The 12,877-nt window shown below is 45.3% G+C and overlaps 1 protein-coding gene across 3 annotated transcripts in view; it reads left to right on the forward strand.

The window, feature by feature from the left end:
- The window catches only part of PTPN12 (protein tyrosine phosphatase non-receptor type 12), a 592,849-nt gene that overhangs the window by 186,701 nt on the left and 393,271 nt on the right, over positions 1-12,877 (forward strand). For all 3 annotated transcript variants that reach the window (XM_086967364.1, XM_086967365.1, XM_086967366.1), the window contains one exon: positions 3,629-3,724. In XM_086967364.1, the coding sequence (XP_086823490.1) occupies positions 3,629-3,724 (96 nt within the window). The remainder of the gene's footprint in view (positions 1-3,628; positions 3,725-12,877) is intronic.

The raw sequence follows: 12,877 nt of genomic DNA on the forward strand, positions 1-12,877 counted from the left end.
GACCGGCGGACTCGAGCCTCCCAAACCAGAATGTAATAGGCCCCAAACATGGATCCTTTCTCAACCGCAATGCAATTGATCAAATTAATAAAGTTAACAAAAACATGAGTATGACTCAGCTGACTCGACCCGCCGCCGCAGTCGACTACAGGACCGGGCATTTATTTTCAGGGCACTCCTCAGGAGACTGAGGCACACATTAATTCACAGCCAGGCCTGCCTGTATATTTTCAAACCCACTAGCCTAGTGTAAGCTTTCGTTTCAACTTTTTAACTAACCTGAATTGATTTCAATGTTAATGAGCTGAGCCCTTACCTGCGATCACACCAGGCCAGCATCATGTTGCCTCGTGTTGGCTGGCCCGAGCTGCCGGCGGTCTGAGTGATCATTTAGCTCCTGAGCCTGCCTCCCCTACATCGCGGGCGGCCCAGCAGGGCAGGTCAGTCTGGTGCGAACAGCAGGGTGCTGTGGGGCCGAGCAACACCATGATTCCCCCCGTCGCCCACAAACAAGTGAGTAACACTCGAGAGATGGGCCAGTCCGCAGCAGAGGGAGTTCTCACAACATGTAATACCTCCCTTCTGCACTTTTTGGAAGCAGGACGTGACGTCCTTATGCGACGCTACACTGAACGGTGGGCCGGGCTATGGCGCCTCTCAGGCTATCTAGTGACCCAGAGCCCCGCTGCGCGCCCCGCAGGAATAAAAAAAAGATACAGTGTAGCAGCACTACCTGCCACTCTCGGAGGATGAGCCTGAGTTGCTAGGAGGACTCCCAAGCCTACAGGAGCAGCCCGTGCAAGAACCGATGTGTGCCGCCAGCTGCAACACACTTTTTAAAGCGCACTGATGGTGTCACCCCTTTGGGATGGTGTCACCCAGTGCGGTCCGCACCCCCCGCACCCCCCTAGTGACGCCACTGCCTTGCACAGTCACGGAGCCCCCACCAGCCCTCCTTCACTTACCGGGCGGTTCGTGGGGGACTCCGGTCCTTTCTCCTGTGTGGCGGTAGCGCTTTGCGGGGCTCTCTCAGCACATGAGAGCCCCGCCTTCACAATGCTCCCGGCCCGCTACCTGTTCCCCCGGTCCCCCATCTCGGGACCGGGCCGTCAATGGCTCGCGCTGTTTGTTTCTTTTTCCCGGCGGCAGCGAGCAGCCAATCGGTGCGCGGCGGCAGGCGGGACTTCCCTCCAAATGCGGAAGTCCCGCCCCGCGTCAGGCACCGTAGTGCCTGGCTTCCTGTTTTGCGGCGCTCGGGCCGCGGCGGTGATTCTCGGGCATTTAAGAGGGGTGGACACCCTCGAGACCAAAAGTAAACAGTGAAGCGAGGTGGGCACTCGCAAAGGGCGCCATAATCGGGGTGGCACCCGTCAATTAAGAATAAAGTGCAACGAAGCACTCGGGGGTACCAAATTACTGCAAACCCCGGAATCCAATCACCACACGGCAACAGTGGTGACGCTGCGCCGCACGGGCCAATCCCGTCGCGGCGTTTGGTGAGGGGGCTCGGCTCTCCCGTCCAATCGAAGAGCAGCGGGCTCGTTTTCGGTCGCGTTGGTACCGGCAAGGTACGGGGCCCTTCGTCGGGGGTTTACTGATCCCGGGTTGCGGTGGTGAAGCTGCACACAGGTTATTTTAGTGCGCTCTGCTCGGGGAAGGCTCACAAACCTTCAGTCTGCACCAAACACGTGTTGATGGATTCGGGGGCGTTCCCGGCGTCGCGTGACGTCGGCAAAAGCCAAAGAATCTCGGGAACGCCCCCGTGTCTGGTCCGGCATTGATGGACAGGCCCCTCGTCCAATGGCTAGGCTCCATTTATGGAGCTAGCCAATGGGACGGGGGGGCGTGTTCCAGAGTGCTTACTGTACTCAATAGATTTCTCTGGAGGAGGAGCCTAACGGCTCCGCCCCCCAGCGAAACCTAAAAATGGCACTATGACGTGAAAGTCATGTTTGTTTTTTGCCCCTGAGTTGGATTAATAAACAAAGTACCACAAAAATGCCCCCCAGCACAGGTGAGGTGGGAGCAACAGGAAGTGATGTGGTGGAGGGAAGCAACTCTAAGGGTGCCAGTCAGATAGAAGCAGTATGTAAATATGTTGGAATGGAAGCAACACGGAGGGTGGGGGTAGTGAGGAGAAGCAACAAGTGAAAGAGCAACATAGACTGGGTGAGGGAAAAGCTTATTGGCGAGAAGCACATGTACAGCACGAAGAGCAGGGTTTGAGAAGTTTGAGGGATACAGCAGCAAAACAAATCCACACTTATGGATTGCTTAATCCAAAAGGGACAAGCATATGCAATGCAATAGGCCTCGCACTTGCGAGAGTTTGAGCTATCAGCTTTGTAAATGACAATGCCTATCATTTGTGTTTACAAATCCTGCAAGCGGTGCGTTAAACTTGGCTTGCAGGTTTTGTAAACACATAAATAAGACATTGTCATTTACAATGCCAAAAGCTCAAACTCTCGCAAATATGAGATCTTTGTGGCACCCTTGCTTTAGCTTTCAACATCATAAGCTAAAGCGCAGGTGTCTCAGAAGCTTTAAAAGTAAAGAAATAAAAAAAAGATTTATTCAATTTCTTTACTTTTGAAGCATCATGGCACTTGTGCTTTAGCTTAAGATGTTGAAAGCCACGATTGTAAAAAAAAAAAAAAGTAAATAAAGAAAAAAAAATTCAGCCCTACGCCTTATTTTCTGTTTATTTACTTTTGTTGCTTTGCAAATTCTGGTTCAAAGCTATAGCGTGGGTCCCGCCATGGTAAAAAAAAAAAATCGTAATTAAACAGAATAAGAAAGTCGTCCACATTCAGCCAGTATTTAAGAAAAGAAAAGCGCAGCCGGCAGTGTTCTTGCCAAGGTGTGGATAAATGGATAAAAAAAACAGAGAGAGCGTGTCCTGCCTCCAACAGCTGGCAGGATAAAACTGTTTTAGAAAATAGTGCTCGGAGACTAATTAAAGCCTACTGAGTAACCACACATGTGACGTGGGTGTCCTTATGGGAGGTTACAAGAAGAGAAAAGGTGGTACTAAGGAAGGAATACTAAGCATATTGACCAATGGAAAGCCACCATTTCCAAAGGACTGGGACAAGAGCCAATTAAAAAGATGAGCGGGAAGAGGGCTGGGCTTCATACCCTTAACCTGAATACAGCATGTCTCAAACACGGCGCATGCGCTGCCTAGGCAAGAAAAGCATTTGGTAGAAACATAGAAGCTAGCCAATCATAAGAGAGGTGGTAAAGATGCTGTACTCCATGGGAGGGACAAACACAAGAATGACAAGCTGGAACAACCATAAGAAGCAGGCATATGAGTGACAGGAAAGCCATCAAATAGCATGTAAAGGGTGGGCTCCAAGCCCACTGTGTGTTCTTGGTAAGCCCACAATGTTTTACAACCAGTAGGCTTGACCTAAAAATTGTAGTGAAAAACATTAGTTTAAATACGCACGAAACGTTTACTTATGTTGCTTGATAATAACATTTCTTGTTTATTATGAATGTAAGGTTATACTCTCCATAATTCCTGCTTATGAAAACAATTGTGGTATTTAATTTGTATATTTTGGAAAATGGTAATAATAAGGCATAATTTTCATATGTCTGAATTATGTAATTCTAGGGAGTACTTGGACCGAAAACTTACATTGCTACCCAGGGACCACTAGCAAATACAGTGATAGATTTCTGGAGAATGATCTGGGAATATGAAGTTGCCGTAAGTAATTCATTTATGGATTAGTCTTCAATACACCAATTTTCATGAATTTACGTTTATATAGAAATTTTTATAAATGGATTCTTTAACATTTGTTCTAGTATCTTTTTTTCATTTCGTGTGCTTCTGCTGCCTCCAAGTAGCCATGATTCCTAATCATTCTACCTCTAAACAACCATGAACCTACTAAACACAGTACCTTCATAGCATTGGCTTTGCCTTTTTCTTCGCATGTTTCAAGCTCTTGGTGTGAAATACTGAATTCTGAGGAGCAAAACACCTGTTACATTTAACTGTTAGTTGTCCATTTTGATTCACATTTTAGTAATGTCTTGCCTTCAATATCCTTTTGTGGCCGCTGTGGTTGGATTTATAGTTAACTAAACCTCTATGTGGGTTGTTAGTTTGTGGATATATTTTTCTGTAGTATGCTGCTCTTCTCTGAATAATATCTTTACATCGTTATTCCGACATGCTTTCAGTTTAAAACCAGCATTGGCAATGCCAATAAGTCGGCTTTAAAGAAATGTTACGTGAAGCAATGCAAGAAAATGGCATGAGAATGGGTATGTATTTGTGTGGAAGCAAAGAATAGTAGAATAATATTGGTGGAGGTTAAAAAGTGAGGTGACGGTTTCACTGTCAATCAGACCTAAACATCCATGTAGGTTTATGACTGTCCTCAACAATCGTCCCTGTGTTTAAGAAAGGAGACAAGGGCAGCCCCCTATGTTATCGTCCAATCTCATTAATAGATTCCATGGTCAAGATTATGGGGAGAATCCTACAGCAGTGAATGTCAAGTTGGACGTCTGACAACAATTTTATGTCCATCTCCCAATATGGCTTCTGTAGAGGCCATTCCACCATAACCCAGTGCCTTAATCTTTTCCTTATTTCCTTATACTGAGTAAATACACTGTTGTACAGAAGGGAACCGTCCACCTTGCCTTCATGGATCTGTCATCAGCCTTCGATTGTGTTAACAGGGGAAGGCTGTGGCAGATCATGAGGGAGAAAGGTGTGGACATAGGGATTGTTGATTTTTTGGTGGACATGCACAGTAACACCAGTGCAAATGTTAGGTACTCGGCAAATGGGGAAACCACTGGCAATTTTAACATTAAAAAGGGAGTGCGTCAAGGTTGCATTCTGGCCCCATTTCTTTTTAATTTTTACATTAATGATTTAGATGCTGTTTTACAGGAGGTACAATCCGAGTGCCCCAGAGTTGGCAGGCGGGGTATTCCAGTTCTTTTATACGCAGATGATGCGGTTTTAATTTCTAGAACGGAAAAGCGTCTCCAGGCGCTTTTGAATGCTTTTAATATTTTTATGACTAACAGAGACCTATTGGTCAACAATTCTAAATCATATATCATGCATGTTGGCTGACACCCGTAAAATAATTTTATTTTTAAACTAGATGATGTTTTGATCCCCATTACTCAAACGTTTTCATATCTTGGTGTCATATTTGACACAAAGCTCAGCTGGGGCCCTCACCTGGCTAGAAAGAAAGGGGAAATGACAAGGGTAAATGCCTCTATCTTTAATTTTGCAACGGAATTGGGGAAGAAGCCAAATACTGCAATGATGAAACTTTATAATGCCAAATCGATAGCTACCGCTGTATATGGCAGCGAGTTATGGGGCTACGTAAATGGAGAACAGTTACAGGTCACTGAAAACAATTTTCTAAAACGTCTTCTCTGTGTTCCAGCCAGCACACCTAATCTAGCGGTACACGAATAACTGGGGACTCAGTATCTATGTGATCTATTTGCCCTAAGACCGCTGATATGTTGGGTAAAATTGTGGTTAAACCAAGATATACCGCTTACCCACCTGATTGTGAAAGACCTTGTGTCTCAGGACAACTCAATGTGCGTGCCCTGGCTAAAATACCTGAAATCTTGCTTTTTTTTTTTGTAAAATTTTTATTTTGCAGTATATCAGATAAAACAGTAAGGGGGTAGGGAGACAGTAAGAAGGGAATCAGGAAAGAAAGTGAGAAGGACAGGCGACATACCGCCACAAAACCCCACACAGGGGGCTCAGAAATAGGGAGGGAATCATTCGCAGGAGAAGGGCAGCAAGGCTCCAAAGTCCACAAAGAGCTGGCAATAGTCCCAAAAAAAGCAACGGGGGAGTGTCCGCTCAGTTCAGGCCCTTGTTCAGGACAGATATTCCAACAGTGGACGCGGCATCCTCGGATAGAAAGAGCAGTCCGGACTTCACCCAAAGCCAGTGGCCATCCCCAATCAAAGCCAGTCGCACCCAAAGAAAGAACAAGGAAGAAAGAAACCATTTCCCCAACGACCCCCCTCCCTCGAAATCTTGCTTTTTAAGGCTTGGATGTTTGAACTTGTTTGAAAACCCTTGCGGGATTGTAAAGGGAGATGTGGCAGCAATCAAGCGGGCTTTTCATATGGACAGGATGGCCCAAAGAGAAGGGGAGGAGCTCAAGAAACCTATTATTAGGAAATATGTTATGTTAAAAACTTGTGACACTATGGAACCATACTTAACATGCACCTTTACTTCTCATGAAAAATTTCTGTTGACGAGGTTTAGGTTTAATATTTTTCATCATCTTTTAATGAGACCAAAGTCGGATATTTTTAATAAAACTGTTGCTCCCTGTGGCTCCGACGGGAAGTCTCCCCAGGATATGCTGCATTTTATATTTTTATGTAGGTTTTATGAATACCCGCGCAGACGTTACCTTGTTACTCTTTTAAAAAAACGAAGTTTTAATCAAATAAGACCAGCACTTATGTATTTACAGCTTTTGCACAGTGACAGTGTTCTTCATGTAATAGAATTTTTAAAATTCACTGTCAAACTGAGAAATTGCCTGGACCAGTGATTTTATACCTATTGAGGATGATGAGCTTATCTATTGAAAGATCTTATATCATGTTGTAAACCCAGTATTATTTGCACTTTACTGCTGATCTTGTCTACTTACTCATTAATGAAACACGTCTAATATGTCTTTTTTATGTCATTATGATTTTTTAATTTTCGATGTATTTTTATGTGTACTTTTATGGTGTGAAACAAAACCGAAATAAAGCCTCGATTGATTGATTGACTGTCCTCCTCCTATCTGTGCTGCTGTCAGAAAAAAACATTAATCATCTGGTCATCTAAGACCCTTAAATAGCGTTGCAATGTCATGTGTGTGCCCCGGGAGGTTCAGTTCAGGCAGCGGGATAAATCCGCAAAATGATCACAGCTGTGTGGAGGGTAAGCACTTTTTTTGTGGAAGCTCACACCTTATGCCCAATCAAAACCTATATGCCTGCTTCCTACAAGTGGGTGGAGCAAAAGCCCCTCTCCTGGTGATTTTCACATAATTTACTTGCAACAGCTACGTTGTCAAGCCAGACCGTGAAAAGTGCAGTCCTTTAGTGCCATCAAAATGCCATTTATGTTCAAAAAAATCAGAACTGTACCAATTAGTCTGTATTTTCTAATGAACCGCTGAATTTCTGTTAAGAAGTGGTACCAGAATACACAACACTAACAAAGTATTACTTTTTGATTCTTTGCTGTACGTTTTGAGAGCGGATATCTGAACAGTCGTCTTTTTGTGCTGCATTGCATTGTTTCATTCACTTCCCCACATTTCTAACTACCTTTTGTTTTTATCCATCTGAAGCTTCTGTTCCCTTTCCTAAAGGCAATTCTATCCACTTTTATGTTAATTTAATGGAACAGGCCTCTGACAGAGTTTCCTTAATGCACATTTTAATTTGATTGACTGTAATCCTTTTTATTTATTGATTTGTGTTAAAGGGGTTACCAAAAAGCTGTTGTTGCACTTTTTGCTGCTTTTCCAGAATTTACCTTATCTATAGGAAGTGCTTTCTAATATCTTAAAACATAAAGTAATGCTTGTTGTGGGTTACTGCTTGTGAAGTGAGTTACTCTGCCGAGATGCTGCTTAAGTGAAAGAATATCCTCCTGGTTTAACCCACTCCGATATCCAGACAGATGAAAAGACAGATGAGGAATGTAACATATGAGCTAGTGTGTCAATAGGGATTTTTTTTTCCTATTCTAATTCCAGGCATTGCCCTGGATGACTTTATGGAAGGTACTAAGTACCTTGAAACTGATCCTTTTATTAATAGACCTCCAGTGTAAACAATCAAGATGTTAAGAGACCTGGTATTTTTCATGGAAAATTAGTGCAATGGCTTTGTTAGGAATAATCTGCATACTGTAATAATCGAGGTAGGACCAAACAATGACCCATATCACTATAAAGTTACGGCCATGGGGGGGGGAAATGAATTATTCTCCTCAGCAGTCTCAGATGAAAGAAGCAGGAGAAAGCTAATCTATAAATTTGTACTGCGCAGTCCAGTTCTCTGTCAAACATAAAACCCAGATTCTGGACAGAATTTACTAGAGCAGGACGCTCTTCTAAGGAAGGGGGGTGGGCACTTGAATGTGTCCATAAGAAGGGCGAGCTTCTCAAAATCAACACTTCCACTCTGTGGGTGCAATGGGCCTGTGAGTCAGACATCCTGTGAATCTGTATTCTGTTTTTTTTTCTCTGGGCCGGTTTTGCATGATTTGACTCTTCATGAAAAGTCACTCCAGATAATTAGTCTTTATTTACCTTAGTTAGAAAAATGTTTTTTTCACTGTACGAAATCCCAAACAGCCTGCATTTGTTTCGTTTATTGCAGACTTTGTCAACACCATCTTTTTTTTCCTGATATGTTTGTTTCCTAGCACATGCTCCTAAATGAGCCCAGAGACTCTTGCTTCTGAAAAATATAGAACAGAAAACCTTGTACTGGAGGATTCCCAAACATTCACAGCCAACTACAAGCAGTCAAGAGCATAGCAAAGTACCAAAGCAGGCATCAAGATAATTCTTTTAGGTATTTAGCTACCTGAGATTATGCTGGAGCAAACAGTTTAACAGAGAATCTGTGAAAGAGAACTCACTATATTTTAACAGTTCTGCCAAAGCCAGATAATCATGGGAAATAAATGATAATATACCTATGAATCGCCAACTTTTAGCACCCCAAACCTCCGCTTCCTCCTGAAGTCTCGGTCAAGCATGAAAATATGCAAATTTTGAAGAGGTGACAGGCAAGATTAGATGCCATATTTGGAGAAAGGAGTTCTTTGTCTCTCTTGGAGTTGTTGCAGAATTTCTGTAACAGTTGGCCATCATTTCATGCACACTGCTACACCTGGATTGCACAGATAGACTTTAACTCCTTTTCCTTAAGATGCTGCCGTGATTTCTTACTCATTTGGTATCTGATTCGGCTCCTCGATGCATTCACACCCTCTTATTTCATTACCCTACTCTCACACTACCTTTACTTGCGTGCGCTTGTCTAGCCCCTCTTGAATCTCTGCATCATTTGGTCCTAATATAGTGTAGACAGGTTACCCAGAATGATCCTTAACAGATGATGTATATGCCTTTTGGGAACTGTCATTTGTATTTAAATCTTTTTACAAGAAACACATGCAAAGTAGAATTACAGGTACGGATCCGTGCATACAATCGTGAAAGGAAAAAAAGGTTGGGACCAACAAACTAAACCATTACGAGGTGGTCAACCACCAACCTGTTGAAGCATAATTGGATTTCCCAAGACCAGTATGAAGGAGGAGGGGTGCATTGCAACTGAGAGTAGGCTGGACAGGGCTTGGGAATGAGAGGTAGCTCTATGGGGATAGAAGGGGTTGGGGGACGAATAGTAAGAGAAAGGCTACTCTGACTCAGGGACGCCCACAGCGGAAAGACAGCAGTGCGCTGAGGCAGGGAAGAGATGACTATTTGGCAGGGCCACTGAGAAACCAGGTTGCAGGACGGAAGCAGGGGAGCAGCCAGGTAGAGGGGGAGCAGGAGTTGGTGAGGCCAACACAAACCGTTACATGCAAACTGTCAAACCCCAATCAAGCAAACAGAAGGGAGGAAGAAACAATATCAAATGAACTTCCAGTGGGCTGGGGTCTGAGAGTAACCGGTCACACCACCCTACGAAGGAAGGGGCCCCAGATGTCTGTAAACAGGTGCTCCTGCCCATTCAGGCGGAATTTCAAGCTTTTGTGTACTGCTGTCGTCGCCACACTATCCAGCCAGTCCTCCTGGGTAGGGACAGCTAGCGCGGACCACCAGCAGAGGATGCATAACTTAGCAGCAGTCAGGAGGGAGACCATGAATCGTATCCTTGTGGGAGGTAAGTGCTGGCAGGCCCTGTGTCGTGTAGAATCGCCAGTGAAGCCTGGAAGGGAGTGGCATTGCCTAGTGTGTCAAGAGGTGGTTAATCCCAGGGTAGAAAGGCGCAAGTGTCGTGCAAGACAAAAGTATGTGGAGAATGTCACAGTTTAGGGGCCTGCAGTTCACTGTAGGTGTCAGCCGTGCTCTGTGGAGCCTAGCCGGTGACCTGTGACAGTGTTGCAAGATCTTGAAGTAGCAAAACTACATCCTGACTTTCTGGGGCTCCCGACTGTGGGGCTCAAGTAGGAGGGACCAAAGTTTCAGAGAATTTTCAAGGACAAAACATTCCTGCCAGCGAATTTGTAACACTCATTCCAGGGATGTAGATAACAGCTTAGATACCAGCAGTTCGTAAAGTGCAGAGACCAGTTTTTTGTCACAGCCCCTGAACATCAGTTATGCGTGGAGCGGCAGGACCCAGCTCGTAACTGCGAGAGAAGATAATGGCAGAACTGAAGGTAGTACCAGAAATGAGAGCACGGTATAAAGTAGTTTGCAACAAGGCTCTTAAAAGACTGAAGGGTATCCCCCCTCGGAAGATGATGGATCTACAAGATTCCCACTCAGTCACTCGGGCCACCACAACGGTAGGTGATCGGAATGTAGCCACAGGGGTGCCTTTGGGTAAAAAAGCTGTCTTCCTTCAAGAGAGCATCAGTCGACCTCCAGACCGCATCAACCGCATGGGGTTACAAAGATCATGTGAGGCTTCGGATGCTGCATAAAGACCTGAGATTCTGGTGTTAGCAGCATAAAGTCTCCGCTCAAGCATCATAAAGTCTCCACTCAATCTGAACCCACAAAGGAAGTTTGCTATGCGGAAGAAGGTGGGACTGGAGACAACTGATGAGCTCTATAGTTGGATCGAAAGTGGGGAAGCCTGAGCCCCCCCAGAAGATGTGCCTGCATTGAGTTAAGTCAGAGCAAACCTCGGGGCCGAGAACCCCAGACTTATTTGCGTACCAGGGAGTCGAGCTGCAGCAGAACGACAGCCGGTATGTGAAATGGGGCATGCCAAACAAATAATTGAACTGTGTGCCGTCGCCATTTTGACAGTCTGGACCCTGCCCCACAGGGACAGGTGGAGTGCAGACCATTTAGCAAATTCCCATTTTGTTGAATCCAGGAGCGGCCGAAGAGTTTCCTGTACCATAGTGCAAAAGTACCTGTGTAGAGACACACGGGTAGCAGAACCCATTCAGGAGCTATGCTGCAGACTGTAGGGCCAGAGAATGTTCTGCGATATGCAGGGAGGGTTGTCCTAGCTAGGCGCTGTGAGGAATTCTTCACATGTGATGAGGTGCAGAAGGAGAAGGTGGCTTCAGGGAGGAGCAGCTGGAGGGTTCCAGAGACTTTGTGATCTGCAGGTAGGCCAGGCACCAAGATGACCAGGCGGCGGCTTGCCGAATCCCACACCGTTGCTGCACCAGCACTGCCTCGCAGTTAGAAGTCAAGGCACCCCAGAAAGCAACCCCCATGGCAGCTTACCAGCCGTCGCACTGGCAGCACTAGCACCACCTGAAGAGTGGGAGCCAGATACAGTGAGAGACCAAAAGGGACAACAGGAGCCACAGGATCCAGAGTTAAGCACTGTAGGGACCGCTGCAGGAGCACAGCACTCACAGGTAGGCCAGAATCCAGAGGCCTCCAAGGGAGTCACTCCAGTGCCGGAGAAGGGAGCAGTAGGCTGGAATGTGAGGCCCATTTGCGGCGGCTTGGTAGGGAGAGGACCACCAGCACTGTGCCGATGGTGGAGAGGCAGCTGAATAACACTCCCGGGTGGCGGCTTGCTGGTCACAGGCCACACCACCACCTGGGACAGCGACCCGAAAAAAATGTTGATGACGCAACATGGCCCTCAGCTGTGGAGACGCGCAATGCAGCCCATGCCCTTGAAGCTCGTAGGAGTTGCTTGCCAGTCTAAGCAGCCCCCGGGTGTCTCGTGTGGCCGCTGTAAGGCAGAGGATGGCCGGGCATCTCGCTGCATAGAAATCATCAAAAATCTCCCCTGGCCTGGGAAAAGTGGCGTACTTAGCGGGAGACTCTGAAGCTTTACGAAGGACCCACCGTCTTAAAGTGTGGAGTAACTCCCTCCTTGGGGATTGACATTTGGTTGACTGCTCTGCATTCTCTGCCTCCCATTCAGTTCTGGTCTTTCTCCTGGTCCTTCTTTTCATTTTCCCTGACCCCAACACCCTGTTCTCTGAAATGATATCAAGGTGGCATATAGCACATCACAGCCAGTCTCATGTACATCTCTGTGATGCGATGTGATTTTTAAAGTTATGAGCCCTGCTAAAGGGTCACATGTCTGCTCCATTGTCTGGTTGTATTTTATCCTAACATCGAGCTCGGTTGTTGGTGAGTGAAATGGAATTAAAGTGCTTAAGAACACAAACATCAAAAATGCTTTCTTTTTTTGTGGCTTTGAGTGAGCTAATTTTTTGGGGAAATTTGCAACATGCTTTTTTTTAATAATGCCAGTAATCGAAAATATACTTCTGTCCAAATGTTGTAAAGATTTCTAACTTCAACATTAAAGCAACATATTTAAGGATCCTTTTCTCAGGATGAGTGACTTAGAAAATGGCAGCATATGAACACCTAAAGTCTTGGATTGTTTGAAGAGCCATTGGAGTCTGCCTCAGGTTTTCTGGAATCAGGTGTTCACAAAAAAACCTGAGGGAATTTACAGACAAGCATTTGCAATGCAATAGTTCTTTTATTTACGCAAGTTTGAGCTATTGGCTTTGTAGCTGTCAATACCTTTTTGTTTATTTTGGTTCTTAAAACCTAAATAAAACAGGCCTTGTCATTTACAATGCCAATAGCTTAAACTCTCGTAAATGCAAGACCTATTGCATTGCAAATGCTTGTTTAAA

This window comes from Lissotriton vulgaris, chromosome 1_1 (assembly GCF_964263255.1).
Source record: "Lissotriton vulgaris chromosome 1_1, aLisVul1.2, whole genome shotgun sequence".
NCBI lineage: Eukaryota > Metazoa > Chordata > Amphibia > Caudata > Salamandridae > Lissotriton > Lissotriton vulgaris.